General features: G+C 27.8%; 1 protein-coding gene across 5 annotated transcripts in view; it reads right to left on the bottom strand.

The window, feature by feature from the left end:
- The window catches only part of LOC136080589 (semaphorin-5A-like), a 150,550-nt gene that overhangs the window by 39,617 nt on the left and 88,423 nt on the right, over window positions 1–22,510 (bottom strand). For 3 of the 5 annotated variants that reach the window (XM_065797424.1, XM_065797428.1, XM_065797427.1), the window contains 3 exons: window positions 17,288–17,422; window positions 16,964–17,098; window positions 7,794–7,928 (listed from right to left, as the gene is read on the bottom strand). In XM_065797424.1, coding sequence (XP_065653496.1) covers window positions 7,794–7,928; window positions 16,964–17,098; window positions 17,288–17,422 — 405 coding nt within the window. The remainder of the gene's footprint in view (window positions 1–7,793; window positions 7,929–16,963; window positions 17,099–17,287; window positions 17,423–22,510) is intronic. The other 2 variants (XM_065797425.1, XM_065797426.1) reach the window with 2 other exon arrangements.

Raw genomic sequence — 22,510 nt, forward strand, 5'->3', positions numbered from 1 at the left:
GAAAAAAACTAGACGAATAAGAATTTCTGTGGCACTTAGGAACAGTCACTGTAAAAGGATGAGACTTAATTGAATGACGAGTATCACGAGAATGAATTTTAGTAGGTGGCACAAGAGACGCTAGCTCTTTAGAGCAGTACCCATTATAGTATTTATAGAAAAGTAGAAGAGAAGCAACATTGCAAAGGTGTGATAATAGTTGGATGTTGGCTGCAAGAGCAGGTCCAACTATGTTTAAAATGCATTTTTCACTTTTTCTAAAAGAGAAAGACCATCATGTAAAGATCCGCTCAAGATATTGCAACAGTATTATATACAAGTTGGGATTTAAGATTTATCAAGATAAAGAATAGATTCTGAAATAGGAAAGTGGTGAGCACAATTAAATGATGCAATCTTAGGAGATGCTAATTTTGCAATGGACTTGATAAATAATTTTAAAGAAAGCTTGGAAGTAGTAGTTAATCATCGAAGAAGGATCAATTACCCATCAAGTACATTACGGTTAATGAATTTAGGAAGATCTAGATTATTGCGATAACAATTGGCCAAAAAAATGAAGTTTTATCTGAGTTAAAATTCACCAGCCAATGAGAGCCTCATCTTTTTTTGCAGAAGCTGAGGGCAATTTAAACCCCGTCAAGTGCTGCAAGTAACGGAGTAAAAAAAAAAATATAAATATTGGTACTATGACGTCTAACACCCGCTTAAAACTAATTGCCGATCTATATATTTTTGTTATATTATGTTAGAAAATACAATTGGGGGCCGTCCATAAACTACGTCACGCAATTTTTGACCGTTTTTGACCTCCCCTTCATTACAAAATCGTAACCACTAATCCCCTACTCCCTCTTAGGGCGTGACGCAACTTATGGTAGTTCCCTTAGGAAAAGGTTCACAGTAAAAACTATGCTTTGCAGGGATTGCAAAAATTGTTTTATAAAACTTGCTAATGTAAATTATACTTTGTAGGATATGAGAAAATTGTATTAGGTAATTGGTTTACAATATTAAAAGTAGCAATCTAATTCCTTAAAAAAATGAAATTTTTTAAAAAATTGTATTGTAAACTATACTTTGCAGCATTTGCAGCAGTTTTTTGATTGTTTGCAAATATACTTCTATCAATAAAGTATTTCCTTTAAAGGATGTCTAAGGATGGTTTATAACTTAATTGAGGATGTTTTAAAAAAATTAAAAACCGACAATCTTATTTGTGGATTTTGTAAGTTGATCTTGCAAATATGTTTTATGAAACTTTATTGGATAAATTTATTGATAACAATAAAAAAATAGTTACTAATGAAGTTCTTGTAAGTCACTTTGTAGATGGCACAATAAGAAGAAACATATGTGCCGAAGTTTGTATCCCGTCTTACTTAAAAAAACAATAGAGTGCATTGTAATGCTTTGAGTTACTTTATCTTATTTTATTTTAATACATTAAGGTAATTGTGTTAATTGTGTAAACAACTTAAATCTAGATCTAAAAAACCGTTGGGGTTAAGGATATGATAAAGCCAGTTCTGTCTTTAGGTATATAAATGGTCTTTCTGCTCAGTTTCTCATTATAAATTCAAAGGCTCTGCATACACATTACTATAGCCTTCGACAAAACTTATCTGTTTGTAAATCGTGCAATATCCAATTAGTCTCAGAGATTTTTGATAAAGTTTGTGAACTTTCTTATTTTTTATAATTACTCAGAAAATAGACAAAGTTTTTAAAGGCTAGCCTTTTAGAGCTTGAATCTCAAACGCACAAAAAATATTAAAGGATGTTTGTAGAACTAGATGGATTGAGCTTATAGATGGTTTAAACACTTTTCTTGAACATTATTTATAAATTTTAAAGGCTTCCACTAAGAGTTTTGTTAGCAAAGACATCCAAAATAAATTTTCTACTTTTTAAAATTTTATTAGAATTTTTCAATTTCTACGTTAATCTCTACGTTCCTACGTTCTACGTCAATCTCTTTGTTAGTTGTGACATCACGTGTCTTTAATTTTACTGCAATTAAAAACTATTGATGTTTTAAACGGTTTGCAACTTATTACAGCTCTTAAAAATAAATTTGTGTTCATCAGAAATGATATAAATGTAATTTTCAAAACAGCTACAACGAAACACCATGTTTGCTTTATATGAAGTAAATCTGAAATTTAGATTTCGAAACCAAGAACCTTGCGAAGATATTGGAATGTCAAATTTCATAGCCAAATCTGATAAAGATTTTTGGTGGTGTATAAGGAGCCCATATGCTCCTTAAACACACTAAGAATGAGTAAATTGATTTTGAAAAATCAATGAAAAAATTGAGCTGCTAAATACTATTTCATTCGCCTCTTTTTTGACAAAAAAAAATTTAATTTGTCAAACATTTAAATAGATAATAGATTTCAGTATACAGAATATGGAAAACTCAAATTGTTGAAGATCTTTGAATAATAATACTTATGGTAAGTCTGATTATGATCTTTAAGATTTATCAATAAGGTTAGGTTTTTTTAATTTTAAAATCTGACTATAAAACTAATTGGTTTATTGGTTTTATGGTTAAAATCAAACTATTATGTTATACATAATAAAAAAGTTGTTTTGTGTGTGTATTAAACTACTTATTACACAATAATAGTTTATAATAGTTAATATAATAATAATAATAATAATAGTTATAATAATAGTTTCATTTATCCTTCACATGTGTAAAAGCTAACTTAATTGAATCTTTCTTATATTTTTAATTGTATGTTCTATAAATCTTATTTATATGTTATTTTTGTATTTCGCAGAGAACATGCCTAAGTATGCCGAGAATGAACTAGAAAATTGTATTGGAGATATCCTGAAAAGAGCGCCGGATAGAAAAGGCGTCGGTGATCGTAAAAAACTAAACAACAATGACAGTTTCTTTGATATTTTTTAAATCTGTAATTTGAAATATGTTTTAATCTTTTGTATACTTTCAATTTGTTTTTTATTTGTTTTAAATGGCATTAAGCGTGGAGCTGTCAGAGATAAATATAAATATACAAAGCAAGATAAGTTTGGCAGAAAATATCTAATATGGCTAGCAAGTTGTAGCTGTTACAAAAAATGCAAGCCATTTGTAACCTCTAAGTCAATGAATCCCGAAAAACGTCACAGAATGAGTGCCCAGAAAAACGTTCTCTAACTTTTATAAAGTCTGATAATGTTCCTGTAAAGTTTTAGTCTGATTTAAAAAGTTTTCACTATGCTAAAACAACAATGAGTTGGTACCGAAAAAATGGCGTTGAAATTATACCTAAAGATCACAACCAAATTGTCCACAAACACCTCGAATAGAAAAATTTTAGGCTATTTGAAATTTTATGTTTAATAAAACACAAGTGAAAGCCAATTCAAAGTCCAAGCTGCTTAAAAAGTGGATAAAACTTTGAGGAAAAGTTCCTGATTGCAGTATGCAAAACTTGGTGACGAGCATTAAGCCAAAATTTTGTAGTCTTGCTTAAGGAGAGATCGAGTAATTTAAATTATGTCAGTATATAGATTAACTAGTACTCTATAGGTGAAGTTATTTTTAATACAGATATATAATACTATTAAATAGATATTTTTAAATTTGAGTAAATTTTTTGTGGACATGCTTTAATCGTTTTTTAAAGTTAAAACTTTTTAAAAGTAATCATTTTTATCATACTTCAAAATGTGGCAGTGACAAAAGAAATAATCAAAATTTTGCTAATAAAACATGCGATAATCAGTAAGAAGGTAAAATGACGTCATATACTTCTTTTCTTTGCTTATCTTCTAAATCTATTTTCAACTAATTGAAACTTTTTTAATGAGGAACATTCGAGATTTGCTAAAACATGTACTAAACCTACTTAAAACGTAAGGAAATTAACATTAAAAATATTAGGACGTGGTTGTATCTTTGAGATCTTAGATAAATAAAAACTTCGGTTATAAGTATATACGGTTATTTTAAAAGTATTACGTTTTTTTAAAAAGGCATGTTCTTCTTTAAGCGGGCAATTAGTAATACAACGGATAGTAGTATAGCTTATAATAGTTATAAATACTAAAGGGGTTACAAATCAGTCAATAGTAATAATTATAAAGAAAATATATCAGTAAAATATCTCTTAGAACTTTATTATTTAGAGTACTTCTACGTTATAGTGAAAAGCAAAATGCATTTAATGTCGATATAAATAAAATATATCGATAAATGCATTTAATGTCGATATAGAAAAAACATTTTTTAAGATTGGATTTGATGAAAAGCATCGAGACCTTAAAAGATTCGTATGTTATAAAGACTGATTTGACCTTAATATTACAGTTTAAAAAATACTGAACTAAGCGTTTATCAATTGTGCATGGTTTTGTTTGTTGTAACCTTTTCTCCCTTTTTATTATCTGCAACATTAGTTAAACGTGCTGAACATTTTAATTTTAGCTAAAGATTACTTTATTCACTCCATGTTGATTTAAATGTAAACTTTGACTTCATGACTGAAAGACTTTTACTTTATAATAAATCTAACTTTTGTTTGAATGAAGGAAACTTCCATCTTAGCAAAATTAAATCTAATTCTAAGAAACTTTGTAGCCGTGCAAACTCATGGTACACTCTGTATTAAGGATAGCAGTTCAATATTAAACACCATGGAATAAAATTGAAGTTACTTTATTCTTTTCATTTAAAGATATTGCATATTTAATAGAAAAAATTATGAAAAAAATGTTTCAGTTTCATTTTATCTGATAAAGCAATCCGTGACAATAAAAGCAAGCTTTTATTTAAGTAATCTTTTCATTAAAAGCAATATTTTTATTTAGGGATATTGTATATTTAATAGATAAACCTACCAAGAAAAAATGTTTCACTTTCATCTTGTCTGATAAAGCAGTCCGTGACAATAAAAGCAAGCAAATATTTATGTTTGCTAATTCCAATTTTGAACTCATATCTGGTCTCATTTCAAATGTTGATCGGATACAACGCCTAAGTTTTAAAAATGTTCATGTGCATATACAAATGTTTGATAAACTGATTTTTTATACTGAGGCGGCATGTCATAATTTCACTACAATTAAAATAACATTTAACTCTTTAAAAATCAGACCAAAAATTGTCTGGGTTAATGCTAGGTTAAAGTTTCTTATTAAGCAAACAAAATTTAATATATAAAAACTGCTCATGTAAATGGAAAGACCCGGTTTTAAATATAAATACAAATGATTTTAATTTTAATGATTTTAATTTTAATATAAATATAAATGCTTTACAAAAATGTAGCAGACAAGATTTAAAATGTTAGAAAAAACTTTGAGTTTAATCTGGTAAAAAGAGCACCAAAATTCCAATGCTTCATGAGCATTCAACAAGCAGTCAAAGATTCTATTAAAGCGTTAAAGGGAGCGAATGGCAAAACCACTCAAAATTTAAAAGATATTGCTGATATCTTAAAAAAAATTTCAAGCTGCATTTGTGAAAGAAGATGATAGTGTACTTCCTTCTTTTGACTTAAGAACTACTGAAACATTCATTAAGACAAATGAATGGTTTACATATGAAGATGTCTATCTAAGATTAAAAAACTTAAAAGAAAACAAAACAAGTAGTGTTGATAATTTACATTCAGCTATTTTAAAGAGTTGTGCATCAGCCTTCGCCATTCCTTTTATACATATTTTTAAAGAGTTGTTTGAAAGTTGTTTTTATTTTTATTTTTATTCAATTCACCTCCCCAAGGCCATGAAGGCCACTATAGTCGAGGAGGCTACTTTTAGTTGTGGTTTCAACCCTCAACTCTATAACTCCAAAACACAAACCTTGACAAAGAAGGCCGCTGCGCGGAAAAACAAGTTGAGCCTTAGAGAATGGTAAACCTGTTTATGTTGCTTTTTTGGATTTCGCCAGGGCAATTGACCTAGTGCCGCATAAAAAATTGTTGCCTAAACTAACAGCATGAGGAATATCTGGTTTGACAATACAATGGATTGAAGCATTTTTAATAGAAAGGAAAAAAAGATTTGTGATAGGCGAAATGGTATCCTCTTAGGCAGAAATTACCAGTGGCGTGCCACAGGTGTCAGCAATTAGACAACTCTTGTTTGTACTATTTATATATGGTTTGCCTGAACTCCAATAAACCTAACCAAGCTGTATGCAGATGACACCAAAATATTGAATGAAATGCTTTAAGGTGCATCAACTCTTACTTTGCAATCAGATCTAGAATTAGCTTTTAAGTAGACTCAAGACTTGCTTTTGAAATTTAATATTTCGAAATGTATGGACATGCACTTTGGCCAAAATAATAAAAAACCACCCCTTTATATCAAGGAACAAAATTTAAACAAAACAGAATTTGAAAGTGATCTTGAAGTAATCTTTACAAACAATCTGTAATGGAAAAGTCATGTGAAAAAATGCGAAGGCAAAGCCAACAAAATTTGGAATTTTTTCAAAGGTTAAAACAATCCCGCAAATGTTATATCTCGTAGTTGAAAGTTTAATACTTTTCAAATTAATGATCTTTGGTTTAGAGGTCTAATTATTTATATAATAAGTTTGTTTTATGACCTTGATTTAATTTAAGTAGTCAAAAAGATTCTATTTTCGAAGTAGCTACCTTATTACCTTTAGATAAATTTAATTTAAACTTAGATCTTTTAAATATTAATAAATTCAAAACATATGATCCTTTGCCTTAAGTCACTGCCTTTGCTTTACGCTTCTGTTTTATGGAAAAGGAAATCTAAAGTAATTTATTTACTTCTGCGGTCATCGAATTACATTATGCGGTAACTTTATGGATTATACTTCTTCGGTAAAATTTTGTTTACATCTTAAAACCAATTCATAAATGATTTGGGCTATTTTCAAGGTCGACAGAATTATTTGTTGCCATATTCGTTTTTGTAACGCTCCAATACCTTATAATATAAATTTCAAACCTATTTAACAAAATCTTCTATTGCATATTTCATAATTTCAATAATCATTTTCTTAGAAAACATAGCGGTATTAAAAAAATACAATATGAACTAAGCACGAAATTTTGGTTCTAATTCTCGTAACCAAATTAATTACGTAATTAAAGAATGTTGCACCTCTAGAAAAAATGATAGCAAATCCATGTGCTCCACCCATTTAGTGGTCTAATGCTCCGTTTAATAATCCAATTAATGCTCTAATGCTCCGTTTCTACCTTCGTCTAGACTCGATGATGATAATGCCTTTAAGAACGTAGAAGTAGATTTTTGTGGTTCAATCATGTTCAAAATACTTATGAAAGTTAAAAATGTACAAAGTGAACATAACAACAACTACAAAAACAACAACAACAACAACAATAACAACAACAACATCAACAACAACAACAACAATAACAGCAATAACAACAATAAAAGCAATAACAACAATAACAAAAAACAGTAACAACAATAACAGCAGCAACAACATAAAACTTTCACTATTTCGCTATAAACCAGTGCGCATGCATCATCCACGTCATCTCACGAACATCTGGGCGTCCGTCTCCCGGTTAATGTGTATCCACTAGAGAAGTCTCAAAACGAAGTAAGAAACTGATCAAGAAAATACCTTTTAAAAAAAAGTTATAAAGACACATCCAAGAGTTAAATTAAAATTATGAGTACATTTGACCATGAAAAAAATTGAAAAACTAATATTCTTTTTTTAAATTAACTTTTAAGTTCTATAAAAAAACTGTTTTTTTTATAAAACTGAAGATTTTATAGAGTAATATAAAACTAATGTAAAATGTTACCATAGCATTCCTTTACATCAAAGGTGTTACCAGCACAAAAATCTACTGAGTTTGAAATATTACAACTTCTTGATCTGTTCATAAACACATGTGCGTCATTACAAATTGACCAGCTGCTCCATGGTGTCCAAAAAGCTATATTGTGTATATATGTATATATATATATATATATATATATATATATATATATATATATATATATATATATATATATATATATATATATATATATATATATATATATATATATATATATATATATATATGTATATATATATATATATGTATATATATATATATATGTATATATATATATATATATATATATATATATATAAATAAATATATATACACGATTTATGACTATATAAAAATATTTAATTCTGGAGATAAAATCACATAGCAAAACTACTTTAAATTTATAATAGTTTTCTACTTAATTCAAACCAAAGCTAGTGCTGAAATTTATTAGATTTACAGTTTAGATTTATGAAGTTTTACAGTTTTTTAGCGTTAAAATAAAAGTTATAATACTTTATTGAGAAAGCTCTTCATAACTATTTTCTGGCATTATTGATAGAGATGGTACAGTAAGACTGTAGAAAATGCTCAATGCACTTATTTTTGAATTAAATGGCGTTTGCAATGCTAATTTAAAGATGTACGGGTGTTGAATTTATTTAAGAAGTACCAAATAAAGGATTGCGATTTCTTGTCTTGTTTTTTTCAATTGTTGAGTTTCTCCTTTAGTAAAAAATACAAATCCAAAGCTAGCATTAAAAGCAACCTTATTATAAGCTAATTTTTTTTCAAATGTTTATAAAGAGTTGTCATATGTCAAAAACATTTCTTGCATCAAACTTTTTTCTGATCATTTTATTTGTCTAAATTTGGTAAGCAATACCAATAAGAAATACGAAGTGTTTCATAAAAAAAAAGCATAAGAATAATTGTTCTATGTATGATTTAAGGTTTTGGAATTTTTTCAAAGGTGAAAGCAATCCCGCAAATGTGACATTCGTAGTTGAAAGTTTAGTACCTTTCAAATTAATCATCTTTGGTTTAGAGGTCCAAGTATTTTATATAATATGTTTGTTTTATGATCTTGATTTAATTTTATTACTCAAAGAGATTCTACTTTCGAAGTAGCTACCTTAATAACTTCAGATAAGTTTATTTTTAATTTATATCTTTTGAATATCAACAAATTTAAAACAAGTGATCCTCCCTTAAAGTTACGGCTTTTGTGTGATTCTCAAATTAGTGAAACCAAAGAGCTAATTTTTCAAACACACTTTTTTTTACAATTTTTTTTTTGCATATTTTTACAATAAACAAACTAAATTTACATTTTAAAATACATTTAGAAGTTTTTATATAGTGTATGGAAAAATATTGATATTAATTTCTTTAGTTATTTAAATTCAAAATTTTTCAATTTTTAATGTCAATATATTATTTGTTAAATATTGTTCGCAACTAGAGCAAAAGTCTAGTCACTATTTGGAACACATCAGGCCGTCAAATCCTAAGCGAAAATACAAAAAAGACTATTTTAGAGTAAGTAATAAGCAAGTAATTATCAAAAAGGACAAAATTCCAGTTAGAAGCTTACAATTTAGTGGTAGGAATGGGCAGGACTGATTTCCGTCTGTTTTTAACAATTTGGTACTTTTTTTTTTTTTTTTTTTTTTTTCTGAACCCCAAAAGAACCCAGTTACTTAAAGGAACACATACAGCTGTTAAAATGTGAGTGAGAAGGAAGCTATAATTTTTTTGGAGTTAGTGTTAGTTAGACAATGATCAGATAAGTTAGACAGGTGCCCAGTATAGAAGCATCAGTGAAGAGGGGGAAATTCTAGTCACTCATATTTATATCGCTAAATAAAATGTATATTATCTTAGCGCAGATATTCAATTTATATATAGTTTATATCTAAATTTTGTTTATACTGTTATATTGAAAATCAATACTTTGTTAAGAAATTATAATTTGTTTATATTTGTTTATTTTATGGTAGTAAAACTCTCTCATTTTATATTAAATTATAATGTATATCCTTCAGGGAAAACATTTGTTAATATTTAGTTTATAATTAATTGTAATTTATACCGTATAAATGAAGCTATTCGATTTACGATCTATGCCGTTTTAGTGGAGTAATTTGTTTTCTAAACCTGTAAACCATTTTAGTAGAATTTTTCGTTTTATACTTAGGTTATATTTTAATATACCCTTTATTATTATATATAATTTAAATTTATGTAAACTTATCCTCATCTTAATTAATATTCTTTAAATGGAAGTATTTGTTTTAAAATTATTGTTTTATTGCTTTTTTATTTTTGATTATAATTGGGGAAATGTTTGTTTTATATTTATGTCTAATTCTTTTAAGTAATGCCTTCGACCGGAAATATTCGTTTTATAAATAAATAAAACAAATTTAAATGTCCGATATAATTAGAGCTTAACCGTTTAGTCGATTGTTTTAGTAAATTTGTATTATAAAAATATGCAGCTTTATAGCAAAAATATTTGTTTTACATTTAGTTTATATTCATAGACAGCGATAAACAGAATAAATACGTGTACCACCAAGCAACACGACCTCGTCAGCCTCAGACAAAAAAATATTAAACACCCAATTAAAACTATAAGACCCCCTAGGATAAGTACAAAATTTACGATTACTTTATATCTAAATTACTTTAATTGTATATATTTCTTTACTGCTTAAAAATTTTTTTTTTTACAAAAACCAAAACAACTGTTAATAATTGCCATCGTTATGGTAATCTCAATGTGATAAACCAATTAACACAATATAACAAAATAGCTTAATTTATTAAACATAAAGCACTACAATAAACCAGATGTACCTCAAAAAACATCAAAAAACATCAAAAACATACATTAATTATAATAGGGGAGTGTGCGCATATGTACTTAAAGAAAGAGTATAAAAATATATCAGCGTTAATTAAAATAGAAAATTTTTAATAATTTTTATAATCTCTTCTTGCATACTCAATATTTTGATTTCAAGTTTATCTATTTTGTCGCTAAATATTTTCATTATTGTATTTTTATGTGTATCCATAATTTCTTTGAAAAGCGCCATTGTAATTTTATTAGCCATAATCTAACGATTAAAAATAAACACGTCCGTCCGCCACCTTTTTGAATTAAATGGCTTTTGCAATGCCAGTTTAAAGACCAGAGATGCCACGAATATTCGGCCAAATATTCGGCAATACTTATTTATATTGAGGTCTCCGACCTGCTTCGTTGTAGTATAGTCGAATTCATAAGTCAACTACTCTCTGGGCATTTATAAATAGGTTGTGTCACAGCATGCATAGTTTGTTGACTGATAGACCGAAATGTCATAGCATGCATAGTTTGTTGACTGATAGACCGAAGACGATATTTAATTATAGCTGTCTAAAAATTTCATACTCTTCAAACCATTCAGAAAAGTTCAAAAAAAATTAGCTCAGGTAAATCTTGCACTTCTCAGGTAATTTAAAAAAATGCTATAGATTGAATTAAATATATTGAAATATATTGAAAAAATAGATTGAACCAACTAGAATTACCAAAAATAGTGCAACCTCAATTGATCAAATTATAACAAACAAATTTACAGACACAAAAGTTAAAACTGGAATATTTTTATCTGATATATCGGATCATTTTCCAATTTTTATTGCAACTCAAAAATGTTATCTTTCAAAAAACCCGCAAAAAATAAAAATAACCAAGCGAATCATTAATGACGTTTCTATTGAACTTTTTAATCAATCTTTATCTTCTGAAAACTGGGAAAATATATTGCAAATAAAAAGTACTAACAAAGCCTATGAAAATTTTCTTCTAATATTTCAAAAACATTACAATAATGCATTTCCAGAAATAACAAAAATTATTAAATCTAAAATGTATTTGAACCCATGGATAACTACCGGAATATTAAAATCATCAAAAAAGGAAACAACGTTTGTACGAAAAATTTCTTAAAAAAAAATCATTTGATAATGAATCCAATTATAAAAAATAAAAGGTATTTTTGAGCTAGTTATAAATCGTTCAAAAAAAATATATTATTCAAATCAATTACTTAAATTCAAAGGCGACACGCAGAAAACCTGGAATATCATTAAAGAATTACTTGGTAAAAAAAAGTTATCAACTACTTGTCTTCCAAAAACAATAAATTTTAATGGCGTTGATATATTTAATGAATCAAAAATTGCAAAAACATTTAATCAAGTTTTTGTTAATGTAGGATCAAATCTAGCCTTAAATCTAAAACTTGGTAAATTTAGCGTAGAGTCATATTTAACTGCTAACAATACAATAATGACCAACAATAAACTGACTAAAAATGAGTTATTAATTGCTTTTCAAGCATTAAAACTAAACAAAGGATTAGGAGTTGATTAAATAAGCAGTAATGTTGTAATAAATTCTATGCATTATTTAATAACACCACTGTTGCATATTTTCAATCTTTCTTTAAAACAAGGAATATTTCCAGAAAGTTTTAAAACTGCAAGAGTTATACCAGTTCTCAAATCGGGTGATCCTTCTAATGTCTCTAATTATAGACCTATCTCCATTCTTCCTTGCTTCTCTAAAATACTGAAACGAGTAATGTATAATAGACTATTCTCTTTTCTAGAAACAAATAATATTTTATACAACAAACAATTTGGGTTCAAAAAAGGTCATTCAACTGATCATGCTATTCTTAAACTTGTTCATGATATTTTTCGAGCCTTTGATAAAAAAGAGTATACATTAGGTATTTTTATAGACCTTAGCAAAGCCTTCGACACAGTTGACCACCATATCTTAGTAAAAAAACTAGTAAATTACGGAGTTAAGAATGCAAATATAGTTTGGTTTAAAAGCTACTTGTCTGATAGAAAGCAGTATGTTTCTTATGATGGTAGTAAAACTGACAATAGGACAATCACTTGTGGAGTTCCTCAAGGATCCATTTAAGGACCACTTTTGTTTTTAATTTACATTAACGACTTAAGCAGAGCTTCGAATATTTTAGACTCTGTTTTGTTTGCTGACGATACCAATTTATTTTATTCCCATAGTAACATAAAAACTCTATTTAAAACAGTCAACGAAGAACTGTTAAAAGTAACTGAATGGTTTAATACAAATAAATTGTCATTAAACTTAACCAAAACTAAGTATATTTTTTTTCATCGCTTTTCATCATCAAAGAGACGAAATTCCTCTAACGCTCCTAAATATTAGCATCGGGAATCAATTTATAAAAAGAGAACACTCAATGAAGTTTCTAGGTGTTCTTCTTGACGAAAATATCACCTGGACAAACCACTTAAAACTAATCGAAAATAAAATTTCTAAAAATATTGGCATACTTTATAAGGTAAAACCTTATCTAAATCAAACTTGCTTAAAATATATCTGCTTTTCTTTTATTCATTGTTATCTCAATTATGCTAACATTGCTTGGTGCAGCACCAATAAAAAAAAACTAAACAAACTATTTAACAAACAAAAACATGCCATAAGAATAATATCCAACGCAGACCGTCTCTCTCATTCACAACCATTATTTATTAATCTAAAAATCTTAAATGTTTACCAAATAAATATATATCATCATTTAATTTTTATGCATAAAATCAATAACGATACGATGCCAAATATTTTTAAAACACTATTTAAAAAAATACAGCACAAATACCTTACTAGACATGCAAAAAATAATTATGTTCAAGCTAAAAATCACTTTGAAGCCACTAAGTTTTCCATCACAACTAGAGGCCCACAACTATGGCGTAAAGTAATTAGAAATGACATCAAAACGCTTGCAAACATAAATATTTTTAAATCAAAACTAAAAGAAATAATTTTAATTAATCAAAACATGAAGGACTTCTTCTAGAGCTATACTTATTTGTTGGCCTTTAAAATATTGTATAGTATATTTTCATTTTATTTGCAAAGGTTTAAAAACTTAGTTCACTAAAAAACTTATTTTTTATTTTTTATTTTCTTTTTAAGAAAAACTAAAGGTCTTGCTATAGAAGTTTAAATTCTTTTCATTATATTTCCTAATTAAGAATTCTTAATCGCAATAATTAAAAACATTTATATATAGGTTCAAATATCATTTTTGTCTGTTTGTTTCTTTTACATTTTTGCTTTGTGTTCAACTATATTTGAAAATAAGTTTTATAATTTATTATCTCTATTTTTTTTTTGTCTTTTTTTTGTTTGTTTGTTTGTTTGTTTGTTTTTTGTTTTTGTCTTTGTTTGTTTGTTTTTTTTTTTTTTTTTTTTTTTTTAAAAAAAAAAAAATATTAAAAAAATAATAAAAAAAAAAATAAAAAAAAAATTTTTCTTTTTTTTTTCTTTCTTTTCTTTCTTTTTATATTTGATAACTTTTTTAATGACAAGATTTGATAGCTATATTATTTACGGATTATTGGGAGCTTGGCGATAAGACTATTTTGTCTTCTTCTTGCCCCCGCCATGTGTATATTTTACCAATACGAGAGTTGTAATTATTTTTAACGGCAAACTTATAACTTTAAAAAAAAAAAAAAAAAGAATTAGTATAGAAAACTCTAAACTTATTAAAAATATTATTTTACGACAACCTGAACTTAAAGCATGGTTTAACTTTAATGGGAAAGACAATTAAACGATTGCCTTTTTTTATTAAGTCGCGGAATATTCGTGACATCACTATTTAAGATAAATAAATTCGTAAATAAATTCAACACGCACGGGTGTTGAATTTATTTAAGAAGTACCAATTACGGGATTATAAATTTTTGTCTAGTTTCTTCCAATTCTTGAGGTTTTCTTTTAGTAAAAAATACAAATCCTGTAATTTTTACTAATGTCCGATTTGTCATTGTCGTGTACGTTGGAAGAGGTTAGGGCTCACCAGCCACAAAGAATAATTTTTAACTGTTTATGCGACACAAAAGATTGCAAAAAGTGAGCAACGGAGCCGTCCAGTTATGTAGACCTGGGAGATGTGAAAATAAAAACAGATTGTAGATGGTGTCATTGAATAAATAATAAAAATCATAGGAAAATATACAATGTGTGGCAAGACTTTTGTTAAGTAGAAAAACGAAGAATGGATGATAAGGGCATAGGGAGAAACAATTAACGCTCTAGACACTCTGTGTGTAGAACTAATGCAACAAAGAACAAATATTTGCTACACTGATTTAGAGACTGCGATGTCGACAGGTGTGATGATGTAGTGCATTAGTATAATCCGTTTGGTCTTCTGGTATGGTCTCGTTATGTTTTCGTTCACTTTCAAATCAGGTGAGTAGAAATCTAAACACACTCACTCCTTGCGCTTATGGACTTGCACATCAGAGCCAGACTTAAGACCTACAGAATGGATTTCAATTGATCAAATGCACACATTAGTCACCGTAGTCCACAAGTCATCACTCTTAGCCAAAAGAGGTACTACCACAAGTTGGTGTGGAATGATTTGCTATGGAGTGAGATTTTAGGTCCGAACATATAGTCAGCGAGCGCTGATCCGATGTGCATTGTGGAGCTTCCGAATGAACGCGTGCCTAAGTGTCAGCGTAGTCATTAGGTTATTAAGCACCGTAACCACATCTAGCGGGATAGCCAAATGTCCGTTTTGTTGCTGTGGTGTACATTGATAGAAGTCGGAGCTCACCAGCCACAAAGAATAAACTTGTTTGTTTATACGACACAATGGTCGCAAAAAGCGACCAGCGGAGCCGTCCAGTTACGTAGACCTGGGAAATGTGAAAATAGAAAGTGATTGTAGATGATGTCATTGTGTGAGAATCATATATGAATGTAAAGATTATTTTGTAGGAGGAATAAAATTTTAGGACTCGGGGATAGGGTGAACAATAACTCACGCTCTAGTCATCCTAAACAAATGATAAAATAATGGTCTATGGGTAAACAAGCAAATACAGATCCGCTGATGGCAACCATTGCTAAAATTATCGCACGATACAAATACTTTTCAAATTGATGATCTTTGGTTTAGAGGTCCAAGTATTTGATATAATATGTTTGTTTCATGATCTTGATTTAATTTTAGTAGTCGAAGAGGTTCTACTTCCGAAGAAGCTACCTTATTAACTTCAGATAAGTTTATTTTAAATTTAGATCTTTTAAACATTAATAAATTTAAAACATATGATCCTCTACTTAAAGTCACAGCCTTTGCTTTACGTTCTGTCAGTATTATGGAAAAGCAAACCTAAAGTAAATTATTTACTTCTACGGTCTTTAAATTAGATCATGCGGAAACGTTATGGGTACAATTTATTTGGTAATCTTAAAACCAATTCAAAATTGAATTAGGCTTTTTTCAAGGTCGACAGAATTATTCGTTACCATATTCGTTTTTGTAACGCTCCAATACCTTAAATATAAATTTTAAACGTATTTAACAAAATCCTCTATAGCATATTTCATAACTTCCATTATCATTTTTTTAGTAAACATAGTGGTATTAAAAAATCACCATATGAACTAAGTGCGAAATTTTGGTCGTCTTATTCTCGCGATCAAATTAATTACGTAATTAGAGAATGTTACACTTCTAGAAAATATGATAGAAAATCCATTTGTGCTCTAATTCTCCGCTTCTACCTTCGTCTAAACTCGATAATAATAATGCCTTTAAGAACGTAGAAGTTGATTTTTGTGGTTTAATCATGTTAAAAATACTTATGAAATTTACGGAATGTAAAAAACGTGGGCATAACAACAATAACAACAACAACAACAACAACAACAACAACAACAACAGCAAAAACAACATAAAACTTTCACTATTTCACTATAAACCAGTGTGCATGCATCATCTATGTCGTTTCATGGACGTATAGACATCCGTAAGACGTCCGACGGACATCTCCCGAATGATGCGTACCCATTTCAAAAGTCGCAAAACGAATTAAGAAACTGATCATGAAAATACCTTTTTAAAAAAGTTATAAGAACACATCCAAGAGTTAAATTAAAATAATGAATCATTTGACCGTGAAAAAAATTGAAAAAATAATTTTTTTTTTTTAAATACTATTTTTTTTAAAAAGCTAAAGATTTTATAGAGTGAAATAAAAATAATATAAAATGATACCGTAGCATTCTTTTGCATCAAAAGTGTTACCATCACAAAAATCCACTGAGTTTGAAGTATTACAACTTCTTGATCTGTTCATAAAGCCATATGTATCATTACAAAGTGACCAACTACTCCATGGTGTCCAAAAAGCTATATTGTGTGTATATATGAAAATACCTTTTTAAAAAAGTTATAAGGACACATCCAAGAGTTAAATTAAAATAATGAATCATTTGACCGTGAAAAAAATTGAAAAAATAATTATTTTTTTTTAAATACTGTTTTTTTTATAAAGCTAAAGATTTTATAGAGTGAAATAAAAATAATATAAAATGATACCGTAGCATTCTTTTACATCAAAAGTGTTACCATCACAAAAATCCACTGAGTTTGAAGTATTACAACTTCTTGATCTGTTCCTAAAGACATATGTATCATTACAAAGTGACCAACTACTCCATGGTGTCCAAAAAGCTATATTGTGTGTATATATATATATATATATATATATATATATATATATATATATATATATATATATATATATATATATATATATATATATATATATATATATATATATATATATATATATATATATATATATATATACTTATATATATTTATATATACTTATATATATTTATATATACTTATACATATGATTTATGACTATATAAAAATATTTAGTTCAGGAGGTAAAATAAAATCACATTGGAAAACTAATTTAAATTTAAATATATTCTACTTTATTCAAACCGCAGCTAGTGCTGAAATTTATTAGATTTTCGGTTTAGATTTATATAGTTTTTTTAGCCTTAAAATAAAAATTATAATACTTTATTGAGAATGCTCTTCATAACTATTTGTTGGCACTATTGTTATAATATTAGAGCAATTTGAGAAATATTTAGAAATTTTTAGCGGTCACTTTTAGCCACGAGGTAAACCTTAATTAAAAACTATTTTTCTATGTATTTCTTTAATTAAATGTATAAAAACTAAGAAATATTATTTTGGAGACAGTTTTTAATAAAAGTCAAATTGAAAGACAAACACAACTATACAATGAGCTTGAGTAAACTTTCCGCTGGTAGAAAGAGGAATAGTTCAGTATGGAAATGGTTTATTTCGATGCGTCATCCGAAAAATCCGTATGTTTAGTCTTTCTTGATGGTGGAAAGTATGCAATACAAAGTTGTGTGGAAACTGACAATTTGCAATACAAAGTTGTGTTGATCCTAACAAATCTTAAAGTTTGATTATCTGTTTGAGGAATTACTTTTATTTTGAAACAAACAACTCATTTTTATTATTTTAGAGTAAATATTCAAAACGTATACAAACTTATTTATAAATAGGTTGATAAATAGATAGATAAATAAAATATAAATATACAGACAAAAAGTTATACAAAGTTGTTTATCTTTTTCTAGCTTAATTTAGCGATAAACCATGTCTGTACACGTTGAGCTGGAAGAGTCGGAAATAAGTGAAAAAAAGCATACGGGCATAAAGAGAAAAGCAGTGGATGAAAGTGGGCCCACTCTATTAGAATCATCCTCAAATCAGAACTAGACATTGTTTTGATACATTAATTGTAGGAATACAGCATGGCCTACTAATTCACACGAGCATAAAATTCGACTATACTCTCTTTTTTAAATGATAATTGCAGCATGCAATCCAGTGACATTGGTGGGTAATGCAAGTTTTAGAAAGTTTTTTAATACCTTGGATTTTAATTTTCAATTCCTGCTTCTAGCAAAATTATTAGCCTACTTAATGAAAAACATGCTGTTTTAACGAGAATACTTCGTGACCTCATATCTGAAAGCAGGTGAATCGCAATATGCCTTAATAGCTGGTCTAAAAAAGGTCTTACTGCGTCCCTTTTAAAAATTTCGGGTTGGTTTTTTCTCTGCAAATCGGAAAACCAATACATGTTCTGCTTAATTAGTATCTTGTGAAAAATCTACATACAGGTGAACAAACTGCTGATTGTTTTAAAAATACGTAAAGTATTATAATATTTCCTGAGAAAAAATTTTGCTTGTTATTTCGGACAATGGAGCAAATCAAGAAGGAAAGCTCAAGCTAAACTTGATATACTTATTGAATTAGAAAATGAGGTTAATGAAGAGCAGATAACAGACTTCTGGAAATAAAGACATCATTCAACGAAGTGCTTGGTGACCTTAACATTAGTTCACTTGCCAATAACAAATGGATAATGCTTCAGGATTTTGGTAATCTTTTAGAACCTTTTGCCAATGAAACTAATATTCTTCAGACGGATGCGCTTTATCTATCCAGTGTTATACCTTCGGTATTCAATTTAGAAAGTCACCTTGAGCAATTTGGAGATGCCGATGATGTAGCAGTTAAAATGCATGCAGATCTACGCCGTCGTTTTGAAGTTCTTTAGCAATAGCTCTTTTAGATAATGAGCATACACAAATCAGAGAGTGTGTAAAGGCATAGATTTTGTAAGAAGCTAAAAAATTGGTGCGATACAATTTACCTTCTGCAAGTGCATCTGCTCTTTCTGCTATTGTTGCTCCAGAAATGAATGCATTAACAAAATGGAAATTTTTAGCTGCAAAACAGCAAGTAGATAAAATTAACCCCTATTCCATGTTATGAAGCACAAAATGAACTCAACAACTATATTATTGAAATAAGGAACAGCTCTATGTGCCAAAATGCGTAAAATATCTGGTAGACAAGACAAGCCGTTAACCCACATATTGCACCATTAGCTGAAGAACTCATTGCAGCTCCAGCAACTCAAGCATATGTTGAAAAACTTTCAACATATTTTCAATCTGTGGCTTGCTCACAAATGGATGGAAAATCGAATGTCAGCGTCATGGGAAATGCGAGTTTTATTAAAACTAAATTCTCATCTAATCTAGATGATAATCATATAATCACTACGTCATTTATTTGCAAAATATATGAGTAATTATTAAAGTCTATACAATAAGTATTCATTAGTTTTTATCGATACCAAATTTGAGGAATTTTTATTTTTTATTTTTTTTAGTTATACATGATAATTGAATTTTTTAAAAATTTTTGAACCCTAAGGACAGGTTGCTGTTGTTTTTTTTATTAAAGACAGGGAGCGGGGATCTTAACCTCTAGCCATGGCACTGGCTGTATAATGTTACATTTAATTAAGTTCTCATTCTCATTTTTTTGTTTGCTTATAGCACTAAAACCTAATTCTTTTAATTATGTATGTCTATATTATTTATAAGTTAAATTAAATTAAAATTAGGTGACAGAAAAAAAATAATGCAAGAAGCGAAAATTGAACTAAGTTATTAAAAACTAGAGCTTAAATTACTTTAATATGAACTGAATAAAAACTAGAACAAAATTTATTTACTGAACTGAATAAAAAATATTTTCCCAACAAAAATTTCACTGGTTGTAACAACATTTATTTAGGTTTGCCTAACGTTTGCTGCAAACGTTACTTAAATTAATTTTTTTAAACTCTGATTTACAGCTCTTGAACGTTCAATACGAACAATACGTTCAAATAACAAACAGCGAACGTTTGCTCAATGTTCATTGCAAACGTTCTTTTGATAGCTAATGAACATTTACCTCAATCATGCAATAGCAAACACAGAAGTTTACTCAATGTTTTTATTTTTTTATTTTTGTTGAAACGTATATATGTAAAGGTTTAGACAGACTTTCTTTTTAAACTGACATTTTCTAGTTTTTGTGTAAAGTAATCCTTTTTTGAACTTACATAACCTTTATTTATTTAACAATTGTTAAATATGTACTTAAGTCAAAATTTATTTGTACTTAAGTACAAATTCAACATGCTTTAAAACTGAATTACACCATATCATGCTTGATTTATTTATTACATTTCAACCAAAAGGCACACAAATAGCTGAGCTTATTACAAAATAGTGAAATTGATAATGGAAATTCTTTAATCAGTTTGAATTTCCAGCATTGTTTTAAAAAATGTAAGTCAGAGAAAGGGCTCAAGCGCCACATAACACCTCAAAACTCAAATAGTAACTCTCTAAACAGCCAATAAGTCCAACAACTAATGTTAAAACAAACTTGTTCTGTTGATGAGTTCAAAACTTTTGTTATAAAAAATATTAACATTCTTAAAAGCGACCTTTACTACTCTCCGCGCGTTAAAAACGAACTTTTTAAAATACATTATCTCAGAAGATGATGCAAAGCATTCATTCGATTTAATAAAAGATGTTATTGAAAATTTTAATGGTGACGCGGAAGTTTTTATTAAAATTTCACACAGTTGCTTGTCAGAAAGCATTTATGAAAAATCTTACGCATAAAACCTCAACTCTTGTATGGTATGATCTTGCTAATCATATTTTGGCCCACTTAACAAAGTCTAAAAACGCAGCCTTAATTTTAGTTTTTGACAATGTATATCAGTTTACAGAAAAAGAAAAAACGTAAATTAAATATCTTTTGAATAACGTTTGAAAATCTTTTATCGAAAGATACGTTATTCAAAATATTGGCGTAGTAGATTTGGTCAAATAATTTGAATAAAAAAATTGACTTCAACAACACGACAACAGAATTGCTTCAAGATGTTGAGTTTTTTCAAGAACTTGTTATGCTAGTTCTACTAAGGTATCAACAGAAATAACTCTCACTTCTCTAGACCACCTTTTAACACTTTATTTTCATGTTCCGCTCGTTTTTCTATTCCAAGGAAATACTAAAATTGCATAAAATCAAGTCTAGGAAGAAAAGAAAAACTTAGTTAAGAATAGAAATCAAAATAGTATCTATGAACTCCACTGAATAAAGATTAGACATTTGAAAAAATTTATTTTCATAGCCACAAGTTTTATTAAAAACATCTAACATACAAACTATATTGCAGCACAATGTAAAAATGCAATAAATAATTAAGCGAAAACCAAACGAAGTTATGTAAGTTATCATTTTAAGTAATAATATCAAATAATGTAATCATTACTACTTGGTTTAATGAACTAAAAGGTTAATAGTTGTAATATTTTATTTAAATTTAAATAATTTGTAATAACTCTAAGTGTATATATATATATATATATATATATATATATATATATATATATATATATATATATATATATATATATATGTGTGTGTATATATATATATATATATATATATATATATATATATATATATATATATATATATATATATATATATATATATATATACTTAAAAATTATCTTACTTTATGGTATTTCATAAATTTTATGGTTGATGATTGCCGATAGACATGAAACTTAATGTTTTATTAAAAGTTTTTTTTTTTTTATTTAAGTATAAAACGCTCTGTTTTTGAATAAGTATATATTTCTAAAATATTGAGCACTCTACTACGATCAAGAGTTTAGTATTTTCAATACTAAATCAAAAAACAACAATATACATATATATATATATATATATATATATATATATATATATACTATATATATATATATATATATATATATATATATATATATATATGTATATATATATATGTATATATATATG

Source organism: Hydra vulgaris, chromosome 05 (assembly GCF_038396675.1).
Source record: "Hydra vulgaris chromosome 05, alternate assembly HydraT2T_AEP".
Classification (NCBI taxonomy): domain Eukaryota; kingdom Metazoa; phylum Cnidaria; class Hydrozoa; order Anthoathecata; family Hydridae; genus Hydra; species Hydra vulgaris.